General features: G+C 43.0%; 1 protein-coding gene across 5 annotated transcripts in view; it reads left to right on the plus strand.

Annotated features, from left to right (window-relative positions):
• Positions 1-18,653, plus strand: part of USHBP1 (USH1 protein network component harmonin binding protein 1) — a 227,914-nt gene that overhangs the window by 105,997 nt on the left and 103,264 nt on the right. For all 5 annotated transcript variants that reach the window (XM_073593094.1, XM_073593111.1, XM_073593120.1 and 2 more), the window contains 2 exons: positions 9,564-9,691; positions 9,989-10,129. In XM_073593094.1, coding sequence (XP_073449195.1) covers positions 9,564-9,691; positions 9,989-10,129 — 269 coding nt within the window. The remainder of the gene's footprint in view (positions 1-9,563; positions 9,692-9,988; positions 10,130-18,653) is intronic.

Below are 18,653 nucleotides of genomic sequence, written 5' to 3' on the forward strand. Positions count from 1 at the left end.
GGGGAACCCATGCCGTTTTTTGTTTTTTTTTCATTTTTGCGTGGGGTTTCCCTTCATGATCATCAGAGCACAAGTCGCATACCAAAGTTGGATCAGTTAAGACGGCGATCCAACTTTGATCCGACTTCAGTGATATTCAATGGGCTGAAGTAGGATCAAAGTCAGACCAAAGTAGTGCAGGGAGCATTTTCAAAGTTGGACCAACTTGTGTTGGACCAATTAAGACGACTCTCATAGGAAAACTTTGATTTTCATGTGTCATGCGACATGAGCTTCCAATGTCAGAGCGTTTGTTCAGCCTCAGCTGAACTCGCACGATTTCATTCCCGCATGTGGGTCCGATGATTTCAGAGACATCTGTGCGGTTTCCTGCACAGATGTCTATTGAAACCGCACCGGAAATTGCCAAAAGTAGTAAAGAAACTACTTTTGGGAATCGGTGCGCGCCGCAAAGTCGTCGTTGTACCGATTCCGACGATTCCATTGCGGGCAATAGCCGCAGATTTGGCATGCAATTTGACATGTCAAATCGCATGCCAAATCGCATCAGTGTGAACCAGGGCTAAAGGTAGTTCTACAAAGTATTGACTCGGGGGGCTGAATACAAATGCACGCCACACTTTTCAGATATTTATTTGTAAAAAATGTTGAAAACCATTTATCATTTTCCTTCCACTTCACAATTATGTGCCACTTTGTGTTGGTCTATCACATAAAATTCCAGTAAAATAAATTTACATTTTTGGTTGTAACTAGACAAAATGTGGAAAATTTAAAGTGGAGGTCCACCCTAAAAAAAAAGAAATTACATAAAAATGCTCCTAAAAATCTGAAAAAAAAATAGAAAAAAACATAAATTTTTTACTTACCAGAAATGGCTGTTGCTAGGCAGATCATCCTAATCTGCCACTTCCTACTCCGCGGTAATCTTCATTCTTCTCCTCCTTGCGTTGTCTTCTGGAGAATGGGACACGCTGTGTTCTGGGAACTGTGTGTGTCCCAGCACACAGCCGGCCATTCACAAAGTGTCGTGCGACTCTCGCATGCGCAGTAGGAAACGGGCAGTGAAGCCGCAAGGCTCCACTGCCTGTTTCCCTTAGTTTGAATGGGGGCGCCGGGACCCAATCCGATGGACGGATCGGCCTCGGGCAGTCGACATCGCGGGCACCCTGGACAGGTTAGTGTGCTTATTAAAAGTCAGCAGCTACAGTGTTTGTAGCTGCTGACTTTTAATTTTTTTTTTTCAGCTGGACCTCCGCTTTAAAGGGGTTTGAATAATACTTTTTCAAGGCACTGTAAGTAGGCAAAAGCATTAAGCATTAACGTCTGGAGTCCTTCGAAAGCTATCCAGCTGAAACTAAACCATACAACTGTCAGAGGATACGAATGGCAAAAATAGAGTGCCTTCTGCTTAACGCTATTTTTTGGGAGGTCCCGAATGCATTAGGTATTATGTGCCTTATAACAATAAATGAAATACAGCCCACAGCACACAACTACTTTTCAGCAGGTTGTTTGGAAAACAGTAGCTCAGCATATGGTATAAAATTGATTGCATCAAGTAATAACTGCAAACTGAAATTTTTTTGTCTTCTCTATTAATTTCTGCTGATTAAATAATCCTTGGACTGTATTTATCATTATACCACACTTAGGCCAGTGCCTGGGGCAGCAGGTTAAAGTGATAGTAAACTGCTTTTTTTTTTTGCAACCTGCACCTGCAGGGCAATGTCATAATGTGCTAGTATGCATTGCATACTAGCACATTATGTGCACCTTACTTCACAACGAAGCCCCTCCAGCAAATCTCTGTCATTGCTGAAGGCGCTTCCATCTTCACCTGGTCTTCCTTCTGAGTTTGCTGACTCTGGCTGTGTGAATGGCCGGAGCCGCAATGACGTCACACCCACGCATGCACACGGGAGCCGCTGTTTACGGCATAGGACTCGACACATAGGAGCGCATGTGTCGGTGATGTGACCGGCTGTATCTACAGTAAATATCTCCTAAACGGTGCACCTTGTGGACAGCCTTCCCAGAAGACTTGATGCTGTTATAGCTGCAAAGGGTGGGACAACTCAATAATAAACCACATGAACTAAGACTTGGATGCCATTAAAGTTCATGTAAAGGCAGGTGTCACAATACCTTTGGCAGTGTGGTGTATCTGTAAATTGCAATAATGGATTAATGAACGTCATGTCAGTTTATGGTGGAGAATATGAATTCAGTTTTTTTTTTTTTCAACAATAGTATAGCAGCCTCACCCTATGCAGAAATGTTTCTGCTCATGAGACCGCAATCTAAGCACCAGCAGACTTACAGTGATTGTCAATAAGGTAGATCATCCAAGCAATTAAAGTGGTTGTAAAATTTAAAAAAATCACTGCCAGCCCCTCTGTTTTATGAAGCCATCCTACATGGTGTAAGTGTTATGCCTCATACACACGATCGGACTTTCCGACAACAAAACCGTGGATTTTTGTTCAAAGGGTGTTGGCTCCAACTTGTCTTGCATACTCACGGTCACACACATGTTGGCTAACAATTACGAACGTAGTGACCTCCAAGACATACGTGATATCTCCATTACGAACGCTAGTTTTACAGGACCGAGCGCTTCTGGCTCGTCCTTGATTACGAGCATGCGTGGACTTTTGTGCGACGGACTTGTGTACACATGATCGGAAAGTCCGACAACAAACATTTGTTGGCGGAAAATTTGAGAACCTGCTAGCAAACATTTGTTGGCAGAAAGTCCGACAAAAAATGTCCGATGGAGCATACACACGGTCGGACTTACTGCCAACAAGCTCACATCCAACATTTCCCGTTGGAAAATCTGATCGTGTGTATGCGGCATTAGTGTAAAACGATGCATCTAAATTTGTTATCTTTGATCTTTTCTGGGCGGTCATGTGACCTCCTCCGATTTAAGTGCTAGAGCGGGAGGGCTTGAGATCCCCTCCCGCTGTAGCCTTTAGATCAGAGGAGAAGAGCAGCCGGAGGTCACCTGACCGGCCAGAACAGATCGGAGATGAGGTATTTAGAGGCATAGTTTTACACTAACACTTAGGATGGCTTCATAAAACAGAGGGGCTGGCAGTGATATTTATTTAACTTTACTTTAAAAAATAGTGGCTGGAGGATAGGGGAAGGTGGCTCACACAGGAGCTGACAGGCAAGGAGGGATGGGGGTAAAGAGGAGAGCAGCGGGATGACAGAGTCACGTAAACTGACCACGGTAATCAGGGCTCAGCAGCCCTGATTACTGTGGTCAGTTTACATAGGGGGACACAGGAACAGGCAGCATCAACCAGTTTTTTATTTTTAATCAAATCCTTTTTATTATTTTATATGAAAACAACATTGACACGATACAGACAAAACCACAAAAATAGAAAATCACACCAAACCAAAACCCAAAAAAATAAAAATAAAAACAATAAAAAAACCCTCAGACCACACCCCTTCAACAAACCCCACCATCCCACCACCCCTCACTCGGAGTATATAACCAGGTTTTTTACAGTTTAGAGAGAGACAGGTTAGACAGCTCAAGCACTGTGCTGTTTAACCTGCTATAAGGGAACAGGATTTTTCTTTTTTTTTTTTTTTTTTTTTTTTTTTTTAGGGTTACAACCACTTTAACCCTCTACACACACACAATAGCCACCAACACTTGTTTTAATGGAAACATACATTGTTCACAGCTTCTGCTGTTGTAATTATGACCTTTTGAAGTTAAAAGCCTATATCGCTTGCTGCCACACCCAGACAGGACTGTAACAGAGGTTACACTGAGGTAGCTTCTTTACAGAGGAAAAGTTCTTTTAATTTCTAATTAGAGCATTTAGAGATTCAGCTTAAAGGAGATCTATAACCACAGCATACACTTTCATTTTACAACATCAGCATTGTAATAGCAATACAAACAACAGTTACATTTAAAAATTCAATATACAGTGCATCCGGAAAGTATTCACATCGCTTCACTTTTTCCACATTTTGTTATGTTACAGCCTTATTCCAAAATGCATTAAATTCATTATTTTCCTCAAAATTCTATAAAACAATACCCCATAATGACAACGTGAACGAAGTTTGTTTGAAATCTTTGCAAATGTATTAAAAATAAAAAACGAAAAAAATCACTTGTACATAAGTATTCACAGCATTTGCCATGACACTTAAAATTGAGCTCAGGTGCATCTTGTTTCCACTGATCATCCTTAAGATGGTTCTACAACTTGATTGGAGTCCACCTGTGGTAAATTCAGTTGATTGGACATGATTTGGAAAGGCACACACCTGTCTATATAAGGTCCCTCAGTTAACAGTGCATGTCAGAGCACAAACCAAGCCATGAACTTGTCTGTAGACCTCTGAGACAGGATTGTATTGAGGCACAGATCAGGAAAGGGTGCAGAAACATTTCTGCAGCATTGAAGATCCCAATGAGCACAGTAGCCTCCATCCTCCATAAATGCAAGAAGTTTGGAACCACCATGACTCTGCCTAGAGCAAGCCGCCCGGCCAAACTGAGCGATCGGGGGTGAAAGGCCTTAGTCAGGGAGGTGACCAAGAACCGATGGTCACTCTGAGAGAGCTCCAGCATTTCTCTGTGGAGAAAACCTTCCAGAAGGACAACCATCTCTGCAACACTCCCTAATCAGGCCTATATTGTAGAGTGGCCAGATGGAAGCTGCGCCTCACTAAAAGGCACATGACAGCCTGTCTGGAGTTTGCCAAAAGGCCCCTGAAGGACTCAGATCATGAGAAACAAAATTCTCTGGTCTGATGAAACAAAGATTGAACTCTCTGGCCTGAATGGCAGGCATCATGTCTGGAGGAAACCTGCTCCAGAGCGCTCTGGACCTCAGACTGTGGTGAAGGTTCATATTCCAACAGAACAATTACCCTAAGCTCACAGCCAAGATAACAAAGGCGTGGCTACAGGACAACTCTGTGAATGTCCTTGAGTGGCCCAGCCAGAGCCCAGACTTGAACCCGATTGAACATCTCTGGAGAGATCAGAAAATGGCTGTGCACCGATGCTTCCCATCCAACCTAATGGAGAGGTCCTGCAAAGAAGAATGGGAGAAACTGCCCAAAAATAGGTGTGCCAAGCTTGTAGCATCATACTCAAAAAGACTTGAGGGGCTTGGGAGACTGTAATTGGTTCCAAAAGTGCTTCAACAAAGTACTGAGTTAAGGTTGTGAATCCTTATAGTATCTACATGTGATTTTTTTTTTCGTTTTTATATTGTTAATAAATTTGCAAAGATTTTAAACAAACTTCTTTCATGCTGTCATTATGGGGTATTGTTTGTAGAATTGTGAGGAAAATAAAGGATTTAATCCATTTTGGAATAAGGCTGTAACATAACAAAATGTGAAAAAAAGTGAAGTGCTGTGAATACTTTCTGGATACACTGTAAGCTTACTTGAAAAATCTTCTTTCACGTTGTGAATGGAATTTTGTCTTTTGGCCATCTCTTTCCACAACTTCCTGTTATCCCTGCATGCTTTGCAGCATCCCTTCTGTTTACTTTCAGTTTCTATGGATTACATATCACATGGTACCTTGCTGCCTGCAAGCAGTGATTCCTGTAATGACTCTGCCTCTTGAAACTCCTCTCAGCACAACTGTAGTTCAAAAGGCAGTATCTGTGTGATACAGCAGTGCCTACTCACAGGACATAGTGAACATGTGTCACAGAATTCAAGAAATAAAATGTGTAAGATGCTTCAGTGGCGTCACTAGGGTTGGTGTCACCCGGTGCCGAAAAAAATTGGTGTCACCCCCTCCTCCACCAACTACCTCAGTACAGACCCCCCTCCACTAACTACAGACCCCACTCCATCAATATAGCCCCCCTCCCTCAGTACAGACCCCCTTCCATCAATATAGATCCCCCCACTAAGTACAGACTCCCCTCCCTCAGTACAGACCCCCCCTCCATCAGTACAGACCCCCGCTCAGTGCAAACCCCCTTTCCTCAGTATAGACCCCCCACTAAGTACTGACCCCCTCCCTCAGTACAGACTCCCCTCCCTTATTGCAGACCCCCCATCAGTACAGACACCCTCCCTCAGTGCAGAGTCTGCAGACCCCCCACATCAATATCAACCTTCCACCTCAGTGCAGACCCCCCCATCAGTACATACACCCCCCTCAGTGCTGACCCCTATCAGTATGGAATCCCCCTCTCAGTGCAGACCCTCCCCCCATTAGTATAGAATCCCCCCTCAGTGCAGACCCCCATCAGTATAAAATCCCCCCCTCAGTGCCAACCCCCATTAGTATAGAATCCCCCCTCAGTGCAGAGCCCCCATTAGTATAGAATCCTCCCTCAGTGCAGAGCCCCCATTAGTATAGAATCCCCCTTAGTGCAGACCCCCATCAGTATAAAATCCCCCCCTCAGTGCCAACCCCCATTAGTATAGAATCCCCCCTCAGTGCAGACTCCCCCATCAGTATAGAATCCCCCCTTAGTGCAGACCCCCATCAGTATAAAATCCCCCCTCAGTGCCAACCCCCATTAGTATAGAATCCCCCCTCAGTGCAGAGCCCCCATAAGTATAGAATCCCCCCTCAGTGCAGACTCCCCCATCAGTATAGAATCCCCCCTCAGTGCAGACCCCCATCAGTATAAAATCCCAGCCCCTTAGTGCCAACCCCCATTAGTATAGAACCCCCCTCAGTGCAGACCCCCCATTAGTATAGAATCGCCCTCAGTGCAGACCCCCATCAGTATAAAATCCCCAACTCAGTGCCAACCCCCATTAATATAGAATCCCCCCTCAGTGCAGACTCCCCCATCAGTAAAGAATCCCCCCTCAGTGCAGACCCCCATCAGTATAAGATCCCCCCCTCAGTGCAGAGACCCCATTAGTATAGAATCCCCCCTCAGTGCATACTCCCCCATCAGTATAGAATCCCCCCTTAGTGCAGACCTCCATCGGTATAAGATCCCCCCTCAGTGCAGAGCCAATCCCCCCTCAGTGCAGAGCCCCCATTAGTATAAAATCCCTCCCCCTCAGTGCCAACCCCCATTAGTATAGAACCCCCCTCAGTGCAGAGCCCCCATTAGTATAGAACCCCCCTCAGTGCAGACTCCCATTAGTATAGAATCCCCCCTCAGTGCACACCCCCCATTAGTATAGAATCCCCCCTCAGTGCAGACCCCCATCAGTATAAGATCCCCCCCCCCAGTGCAGAGCCCCCATTAGTATAGAATCCCCCCTCAGTGCAGAGCCCCATCAGTATAAGATCCCCCCTCAGTGCAGAGCCCCCATTAGTATAGAACATATACATAAAGTTTACAGACCTCAGAAGAGCGCGGACGATACACACAGCCGTGTGTGTCCCTCGGGCTCCTCCTCCTCCTCTTGTGTGTATGTAAACAGAGAGGAGGGGGAGGCAGCTTCAGTCCGCTGCGCTAGACCCAGCGCAAGACCTGAGGCGCAGATCAGGGCAGCGGGCAGTGTTAGCAGTGCGTGCCGCTACCTACGGGTGTCACCCCTCTGGCAGGTGTCACCCGGGTGTGGCCCGCACCCCCCGAATCCCCCCTCAGTGCAGACCCCCATCAGTATAAAATCCCTCCCCCTCAGTGCCAACCGCCATTAGTATAGAACCCCCCTCAGTGCAGACCCCCCATTAGTATAGAATCCCCCCTCAGTGCAGACCCCCATCAGTATAAAATCCCCCCCTCAGTGCCAACCCCCATTAGTATAGAATCCCCCCTCAGTGCAGAGCCCCCATAAGTATAGAATCCCCCCTCAGTGCGGCCCGCACCCCCCGCACCCACCCAACAACACCACCGAGATGCTTCATAAAGTAAGTTTACAAACTTCAAGATTGTTCAGATTAATAGCAGTAGGCTAGAAAAAAAAATACAATGTGGAAACAAATATGATTTCAAGTTTTGACTTTAGATATTCTTTAACTATTTTGAAATATTGCTTTATTCAAAAGAAACAAAAAATGATGCACAGAAATATTACAAAAAAACATTACAAAACAGACATATAAAAGGCACTTTTGCACTTTACCCTACACCTAATCCCTATAAACAGCCAACACTTCCTATAAACAACGTTATGACAAATAGATTACAACTCTTTGAAAATGCAGCACTAAAACAATAAAAACATAACTGTAGCAATATAATGTGCAAAGTGGCAATATCTAGAGTGCAAACAATGATGCCAAGAAGAAAACATTTGGGGTAGCAAACCTGATATTGGCGTATGAGCATTGCAACTTTAACAAACAATCCTTTAAATATAGTAAAAATATGTTTCTTTCTTAAAATGTCATAAATATGACTTATTGATTGATTAACTATAAAGCCCCGGGCACACGATCGGACTTTCTGACGGGAAATGTTGGATGTCGGGCTGTTGTTGGAAAATCCGACCGTGTGTATGCTCCATCGGACAATTGTTATCGGACTTTCTGCCAACAAACGTTGGCTAGCATGTTTTCAAATTTTTCGCCAACAAATGTGTGTTGTCGGACTTTCCGATCGTGTGTACAAAAGTCCAAAGTACAAACACCCATGCTTGGAAGCAGAAGCAGTCGGTCTTGTAAACTAGCGTTTGTAATGGAGAATTAACATTTGTGACGTGGAAAATTATTAAATCTCCAAATGCAGCACACAATTCTTTTCTTCTTTAATGGGATAATAGTGAAGCTGCTTTCCTGGTGATATTGATGGAGTTATTGCAAACAAATTTTCAAAGGCTTTTTTTTTCTAGCGATATCAAGAATAATATTATTATTTTTTTATTTGTTTATTTTTATTTGTGTAAGTTACCACAACACCATTATCCCCTAGTTTATAAGATCAAAGATACAACTATGTTGGTGTCCCTTGTCAATTATACATTGTATTTTTTAAAATGTAACTGCCTACTCCCAAACTGTCATTTGAAGTAAAACACATAGAAGTATTATTCTCCACAATTTTTTTTATTGTGCATTAAAAAAAAAAAAATTAGACATGCTATCTGCCAATAAAACTTAACCAAAAAGTGCATTCTATGCATCCATAAATATAGAAATATATATAATATATATATATATAATGAAAAGCGCAAACTGAAAAGGGCAAATCCACACTCACCAAACTTCTACTAACACGAAATTAGCAGAAGGAGCCCAAATGGTGGCGCTAGAGAGCTGAAAAACCACGTAGTATGTCACTACGTTCGGAATTGTTGGTCAACATTTGTGTGACCGTGTGTATGCAAGACAAGTTTGAGCCAACACCCTTCGGACAAAATTGCAAGGTCCGATCCTGTGTACGAGGCATTAGATCAGAGCAAGTTCACTATGCAAATCAGATGTTTACTGTGTTCACTCTGAATATTCAGTTGTGCAGGTAAAATTAGGAATTAACAATTGTAATTTGCATGTGATTAAGTTATTAAAGTCAGGTCAGCTTTTTCTCATTCACTAAACTTAGTAAAAATTAACTTTGCTATGTGAACAGACTATATTATTTAGTAATTTAAACCAATGATATATTTACCATATGTGTTTTTTTGTACAGGGCCCTGTGACAGTTCTGCACAGTGCCATTCAGCATGTTCAGAGCCTTCCTGGATCCCAGTCTTCACTGACTTGTACTTCTGATATACATCCAACTAGCCCGGAAACTGAAATGAGACGGTTAAAAGGGTAAGTGCAGACAAACACTGTGGTTGACCCTTTATTTCAGTAAAACCTAATCACAGCATGATGGCTTGATCAGTATGTGTGAACCAGATTACAATGTGGAAACGAATATGATTTCAAGTTTTGACTTTATATTATACTGCCATTGAATCTTACATTACATGAATCTTACATTTACATTATATTGCAATTGAAGCTTAACAAGGTCAAAGAGCGATGCACAATTTTATATCACTGGGGAAGCTAACAGTCCTGTTGCTTTTGGCCTTGATAGTGTACTTATGGTGTGCTATTTTACAGGTTCCTTGACCATGTGAAAGAGCTGAATAACCAGCTCAGTGTGACCCTAGAAGAATGTAAAACTGATTCAGAAAAACTCAGTATGCATCTCGGAAAACTGGAATCCACATGCACAGCTCTGAGACTTGCACTGCAAGCCAGGTGAGAGCACAGCAAACAACATTTCTGTATTTCATAGGAATTGCTTCTCCAAGTAGACTTTTAATCCAATAAGCTATTTTTAGAAAATGGGATGCCCTTAAGGCGGAATTAAATTGTATCTGAGCACCACAAAGCGAAAAAGCTATTTAATTCATTTTTTATTATTCAAAGCCAACTCACCCATCCTTCCATGTTTCCATGCTCATGCTCCTTCAGGCGGGTGGATGTGCTTAGTTGAGAAAGCCCCTCCTCCCAATGAAAGAAAAATGCCCTTGAAGATATATGGGATGTTTGACATCATTGGCCTAGGTCAGAAACCAGGAAGCAACTAAAGAAATGTGAAAAACAAGGTTAAAACAAATAAATATAATAGAAAGGTATATCTATTTACTAATGCTAGCATCATAAGGATTAAAATAGTTCCCTATGAGAGAGTGTAGTTCCCCTTTAAGTAGGCTCAATGTTGCTACCTGTGGGGATTTACATAGAAGAAGCCATGCCTTGGTATACTTCCTGTTAGAACATCTCGTTTTATGTCTTCGATAACTTTCTAATCATTGCTTTAACCCCTTCGCTCCTAAAAATAAAACAAATCTTAATGCCTAAACCGAATTTTGCAACTTTGACATGTGTTAGTAAAACAGTACATATCATCACAACTACTTTATGCATCCAGGAGGATTATAACCAAATAGGTTTATCTTGGTCTCATCAGATCACAGGATCAAGATGTGGAAAAATTCTGCGCTACTCTGAACTAAAAAACATAGAAGCAGCCAACACGACCAACAAAGTATAAATGAGAAAAACACCAAAACAAGTGTGGCGCTGAACAGTATATGATGCTAATATATGCAAGTCAATGGACAATGGGAGAATCCATACCATCTGCTACAAGCATATAGTCCTTTTAGAAACATCAAAGGCACATAGTCTCTAGGGCAACGTGTAAAAACAAAATAATGAAAAAAATATGAAAATCTTGACCGAAATTCTGCTCACTACCACCAAGAGTTGGAAAGGCTTACCAGATGAGATGGACCCAATGGGGCATACGCCGGATTGGGTCGGACAAGGCTTAGGTGGTAAGTGGCTGTATGTACTCCGAGGAGGATGCGGTCTCACGAATTGGTAGTGTTCGTCCAGTGATGCCGGGAGCTTGAGAGGTGTACACAATCTCACAGATGAGGGTCTTGAGGAAGTAATGGGGTATTCCACACAAAGACCCCTCAAAACAACATTCACCGGACCAGATTTTGATGTGGAAGGATGGAAAAAGAAAAAAAGGGCCACATAGTGTAAATCCAAAAAATAAAATATTTATTACGGATAAAAAAGATGTACACTCACATGTAGATCCAAAACTTAAAACAGCGCTGTTAGAGAAAAAGTGGCGACAATGGGGTCCTGCCCGACGCGTTTCGTCCCAAAAGACGTCATCAGGGGGGTTCCCCCCACTGTAGCCACTCCAATTTATATAAGAAATGTGCCCCTCATGATGGGAAACCACTCTACGTTTGAAAAGTAATTACTTCCGGTTTCGGCCAAAATGGCCGACCGGCGTGCGTTCCAAGCATGCGTACCACGCCTCTCTTCCATAGTGTACACTACACCGGAAATACAGAGAGCGATGTACGACGTGAATGTTGAAAAAAGGGAAAATCCGTGAAGGGATAGTGTTTATCAAACCGATGGATAGACTGGATGATGTGCCCGAGATGAAAACGAGCCCATAAATGTGATCTGAGAAGTGCGCTTAATACTGCGCATGTGCAGTGGGCGCAAGTGCTGCGCTTCACACTGCTCATGCGCAATAGGTGTAAGAGGAGGATGCCGCAGTGATGCGATGTGTGGGCGTGACGGCCCCGGAAAGTAACAATGCGAGCACTAACTAGATACTGCTCATGCGTAATGAGTGTAAGGGGAGGTGATGCGGTGAATCCGATGTGTGGGCGTGGCGGCCCCAGATGATAACACTATACACGGGACCAAGAAAAAGCCCCTAAGTGCATGTGATGTGATCAAACAAAGACGTACATGCAATAAAGTAGGTATAGCATGGTCAGAAGAGTCACTAACAATAGAGAGGTGACCCTGAAATTATAAACCAAATGAAAAATCAAAATTGGTGACGTGAGTGCAATGAAGAAGGAAAGTGCAATTTTAGAATTGATTCAAAAATCTTCAATTGAATCAACATTGAGTATTATCACCTAAAAAATGAAACATATTTCATGTTGAGGAAAGGATATGTGAACCCAACATAATGAGTCCAATAACCACTTCCATAAAAATTGTAATGAAAATATAAAAATATAAAAATATAAAAAATATGGCGGGCTCCCATGAAAAGGTGCACTAGATAATAGACATAAAATAAAAATATACATATGCAAGACACTACAAGGATTTCCCACAATAAGTAGGCAAAAAATCCTTCATGTGTGTACTTGGTGCATCCTGATATACAGTATTAGTATGCATGTAAATCAAACAAAAAACAAAGGGTCCACAAATAGATCCAAAAATGGTGTCACACAAGGGCTATCCCAAGGTATAAACTCCGTGTGTAAAGGATGCACCCTAGAGTGCATTACTGATGCACAAAAATAAAATTAGATACAAAAATAAATAGAAATCGAGGGGGCCTAAATGGGAACAATATAAGAAAGTAGAAAGGAGAAAGCATTCACTTGGGGGTATCAGGCTCTATTAATAAAGGCATTAACGTCGAGCTCAACGTTCATGCCCAAAGGCGAGAGTGTGCGGAGCTCATATATCCAGAAGGTCTCCAACTGTGATACACCCCTGGTCATAGCTCCGCCCCTCCATGGGGGGACATATCGATCTATCACTGTGAATTGTGTCCCAGCAATTACCCGGTTATGTTGTAGCTTGTAGTGTCGGGGGACCGTATGTTTAGTATCACCGCTTTTTATCAAAGCAATATGCTCAGCAACTCGTATGGCAAAAGAACGAATAGTGCGGCCAACATATTGCTTTCCACAGTGGCATGTTATTAGATAAACAATGTAACTAGTGGTGCAAGTACAAAAGCGTTTAATGGGATATTGTTTCTGTGTGACTGATGACATAAATGATACGGTTTTCCTCCCTATGCCCGTGTTGTGTTGGCATACTATACACCTCCTACAAGAGTAGAAACCCTCCATTTCATTGAAAAGTGGTTGTCGTATGGGGGGATTAATAACGTTAGGGGCAATTTTGCTTTGTAGGGTAGGGGCACCCTTAAAAATGACTTTGGCCCTGTCAGGTAAAACCTTACTTAAAACTCGGTCATTCCTGAGAACGTCCCAATGTTTGGACATGATGGCCTTCACATGTTTATATTGATTGGAAAAACCGGTCAGTAATGACCACTTGAAGATCTCATTTGATTCTTTTTTGGGTTTTTCAACCAGAAGTGACTCTCTGGTGGTCTCCAGGGCACGTTGGAATTCACGATCTATGAGATTAGGGTCGTAATTCTTATCCAACAATTTGGACCTGAGAAGAGCAGATTGTGTGCTGAAGGCCTCCATATTAGAGCAGTTCCTCCGTAATCGGAGAAATTGACTTCTTGGAACTGAATTAAGCCAGGACCGATGGTGGCAACTATCAGGGGGTATAAAACCATTTCGGTCAGTGGTCTTGAAATGAGTCTGGAAATGGAAACGACCATTGCGGATCTCAATATCTAGGTCTAAAAAATTGATTTTTTGATTGCTAGCTGTGTAGGTAAGGGAAATGCCCCGATCGTTGGTATTAAGATGTTCAAAAAATGAGTCCAACGATTCGGCGCTGCCCTTCCATAGGAGGAGGATGTCGTCAATGTATCGTGCCCACAAAGTAAGGGAAGGATCCCTATTAGTGTAGACGACATCCTCCTCCCATTTGGCCATAAATAAGTTGGCGAGGCTGGGGGCAAACTTGGCCCCCATAGCCACGCCACGCAACTGATGGTAAAATTGTTGATCAAACCAGAAATAGCTTCGTTTCATAGCGAACTCCAATAGTTCCATGATAAAAGAACACTGGAAGGAAGCTATACTGGGCTCTTTCTCAAGGAAATGTCTGACCGCTTCCAAGCCCTTATCCTGGGGTATGCTCGTATACAGGGAGGCCACGTCAGCCGTGGCAATGATAAAATCACCCTGTGGTACTAGATTTTCGAGCATGCGTATGGTGGACCCTGTATCTTTCAGATAAGAGGGCATACGTCTTACAAGTGGCTGTAAATAGAAATCAATATACCGGCCTATACGTGAAGTGATAGAATCAATACCACTCACGATAGGCCGGCCTGGGGGTTGAACAGGGTTCTTGTGCACCTTAGGTAAGTAATAAATAGTAGGGACCCTAGGTGCCAAGGGTACCAAAAATTCTTTCTCCTTTCTGTTTAAAATACCACGATCAAAGCCTCTGTTTATGATAACAGACAACTCTTTTTTAAAAACATTGGTAGGATTATTAGACATTATTTTGTATGTGTCAGGTTCATTAAGAATCCTGTACATCTCGGCTAAGTAGTCCTTTTTGTCGAGAACAACGATGCCACCCCCCTTGTCCGCTGGGCGGATCACGAGGTCTTTCTGTGAACACAGAGATTTTAAACCTATGTTGGACAGGGAGTGGCAATATGTGCGTTTCTCGGGAAGTTCAGATAGGTCTTTCAGGACTAAGTCTCTAAACATACCGATGGCTGGCGCCATAGGGACTGGTGGAGTAAACAATGAGGGGTTAGACAGGCCTGAATGGACTGTACCCGATGTGGCGCACCTCTCGTTTCTAACAGGATTAGAGACGAGATAGCGTTGGATGTGTAACTTCCGTATATATTTATGAATATCTACAAAAGTACCAAACTTGTCTAGCTTTTTAGGGGGGGCAAATTTGAGTCCCTTGTCAAGTACGGAAAGTTCTTCACTGGTCAAAGGCTTAGTACTGAGGTTAAAAACACCTTGGCCCTTTAAGTTCTCCTTCGCTTTCCTCCTCTGGGTTCTCCAACCTCCCCTTGTACCCCTCTTGGGTCGGGACCCCTTTTTCTTGGTCTCTGGACCTCGTGAAAAACCTGTGAATGGCGTGGGTTGGTATTGGATGGAGGGTAGTCCTGGAACGGCTGCTCACGTCTGAACCCAGGGCTATATCCATAATCATCCCCAAATTCGTCATCCCTGGTATTCCTGAGGGGTAAAAACCTATTATGTGTGGTGGGAGGTGGAGGTTCATAATGATAGGGATTTAGATATTGGGTTTCTGTGTATGGGATCTGTCGAGGTGGGGGGACTTCATAATGTCCTGAATATGATTCAGGGGGGTGCCTCCCACGGCTACGTTGACCTCTCCCCCCCTGTCTACCTCTGGTGGGGGCTCTACTTCTTTGATTAGAAAAGGGGGTGTTAGAATTATAATGATGTCTATTAGTACGTGATGGAGATTCGTACCTATATTGATTATTCACTCTCGTATCAACAGGAGTACCCGGAGGGGGTATACCTGAATTGGTCACTCTAGATGTAGCAACACCGGGGGGGCAAGGTACAGAGGATGCGGAGGAGGTGCTGCTAGAATTTGCAGTGTATAACTTCTGCCACCCAAATACATTCCCTGTTTTGTAGTCCCCCACATCTCTAGAGTACTTTTTTTGTTTTTTATTCCTCTGTTCTTTATCCTCCTTCTCAAGATGTTTCTGGAGATTAGAGGAAAGAACTGAGTACTCTGGGGAATTTTTATATGTTAAGAGTCTATCCTTAATCTCCTTGATCTCGCCATCCAGTATGGCTAGCCTCTGACGTTTCTTGGAGATGAGGACACCAAGGAGATTAATCCCTGCCTCGTTAAAATATTTATACCAAGATTCTATATCCGGGTCCCCTTGAGGGGGGTGTACATCCCATCGGAGGCTTCTTGGAACCATATGTTCAGAGACATACCGTTCCAAGAATACCATGTCCCATTGTAGATGTAATTCTGAGGACATGATGTTTTTAAGCCTCAGGAATAAACCACCTAATTCGGTATCATTATTAGTGACCACAAAGACCCCATCTGTATTAACGGTCCTAGAGGCCCTGTAGTCAAAGACATCCATTTTTCTGACAAATGGAATGGGTTGCTGCAGAATAAGGTATCAAAAACAATCAAGAATCAAGATGTGGAAAAATTCTGCGCTACTCTGAACTAAAAAACATAGAAGCAGCCAACACGACCAACAAAGTATAAATGAGAAAAACACCAAAACAAGTGTGGCGCTGAACAGTATATGATGCTAATATATGCAAGTCAATGGACAATGGGAGAATCAATACCATCTGCTACAAGCATATAGTCCTTTTAGAAACATCAAAGGCACATAGTCTCTAGGGCAACGTGTAAAAACAAAATAATGAAAAAAATATGAAAATCTTGACCGAAATTCTGCTCACTACCACCAAGAGTTGGAAAGGCTTACCAGATGAGATGGACCCAATGGGGCATACGCCGGATTGGGTCGGACAAGGCTTAGGTGGTAAGTGGCTGTATGTACTCCGAGGAGGATGCGGTCTCACGAATTGGTAGTGTTCGTCCAGTGATGCCGGGAGCTTGAGAGGTGTACACAATCTCACAGATGAGGGTCTTGAGGAAGTAATGGGGTATTCCACACAAAGACCCCTCAAAACAACATTCACCGGACCAGATTTTGATGTGGAAGGATGGAAAAAGAAAAAAAGGGCCACATAGTGTAAATCCAAAAAATAAAATATTTATTACGGATAAAAAAGATGTACACTCACATGTAGATCCAAAACTTAAAACAGCGCTGTTAGAGAAAAAGTGGCGACAATGGGGTCCTGCCCGACGCGTTTCGTCCCAAAAGACGTCATCAGGGGGGTTCCCCCCACTGTAGCCACTCCAATTTATATAAGAAATGTGCCCCTCATGATGGGAAACCACTCTACGTTTGAAAAGTAATTACTTCCGGTTTCGGCCAAAATGGCCGACCGGCGTGCGTTCCAAGCATGCGTACCACGCCTCTCTTCCATAGTGTACACTACACCGGAAATACAGAGAGCGATGTACGGCGTGAATGTTGAAAAAAGGGAAAATCCGTGAAGGGATAGTGTTTATCAAACCGATGGATAGACTGGATGATGTGCCCGAGATGAAAACGAGCCCATAAATGTGATCTGAGAAGTGCGCTTAATACTGCGCATGTGCAGTGGGCGCAAGTGCTGCGCTTCACACTGCTCATGCGCAATAGGTGTAAGAGGAGGATGCCGCAGTGATGCGATGTGTGGGCGTGACGGCCCCGGAAAGTAACAATGCGAGCACTAACTAGATACTGCTCATGCGTAATGAGTGTAAGGGGAGGTGATGCGGTGAATCCGATGTGTGGGCGTGGCGGCCCCAGATGATAACACTATACACGGGACCAAGAAAAAGCCCCTAAGTGCATGTGATGTGATCAAACAAAGACGTACATGCAATAAAGTAGGTATAGCATGGTCAGAAGAGTCACTAACAATAGAGAGGTGACCCTGAAATTATAAACCAAATGAAAAATCAAAATTGGTGACGTGAGTGCAATGAAGAAGGAAAGTGCAATTTTAGAATTGATTCAAAAATCTTCAATTGAATCAACATTGAGTATTATCACCTAAAAAATGAAACATATTTCATGTTGAGGAAAGGATATGTGAACCCAACATAATGAGTCCAATAACCACTTCCATAAAAATTGTAATGAAAATATAAAAATATAAAAATATAAAAAATATGGCGGGCTCCCATGAAAAGGTGCACTAGATAATAGACATAAAATAAAAATATACATATGCAAGACACTACAAGGATTTCCCACAATAAGTAGGCAAAAAATCCTTCATGTGTGTACTTGGTGCATCCTGATATACAGTATTAGTATGCATGTAAATCAAACAAAAAACAAAGGGTCCACAAATAGATCCAAAAATGGTGTCACACAAGGGCTATCCCAAGGTATAAACTCCGTGTGTAAAGGATGCACCCTAGAGTGCATTACTGATGCACAAAAATAAAATTAGATACAAAAATAAATAGAAATCGAGGGGGCCTAAATGGGAACAATATAAGAAAGTAGAAAGGAGAAAGCATTCACTTGGGGGTATCAGGCTCTATTAATAAAGGCATTAACGTCGAGCTCAACGTTCATGCCCAAAGGCGAGAGTGTGCGGAGCTCATATATCCAGAAGGTCTCCAACTGTGATACACCCCTGGTCATAGCTCCGCCCCTCCATGGGGGGACATATCGATCTATCACTGTGAATTGTGTCCCAGCAATTACCCGGTTATGTTGTAGCTTGTAGTGTCGGGGGACCGTATGTTTAGTATCACCGCTTTTTATCAAAGCAATATGCTCAGCAACTCGTATGGCAAAAGAACGAATAGTGCGGCCAACATATTGCTTTCCACAGTGGCATGTTATTAGATAAACAATGTAACTAGTGGTGCAAGTACAAAAGCGTTTAATGGGATATTGTTTCTGTGTGACTGATGACATAAATGA

This window comes from Aquarana catesbeiana, linkage group LG01 (genome assembly GCF_042186555.1).
Source record: "Aquarana catesbeiana isolate 2022-GZ linkage group LG01, ASM4218655v1, whole genome shotgun sequence".
In the NCBI taxonomy this organism is placed as follows: Eukaryota; Metazoa; Chordata; class Amphibia; order Anura; family Ranidae; genus Aquarana; species Aquarana catesbeiana.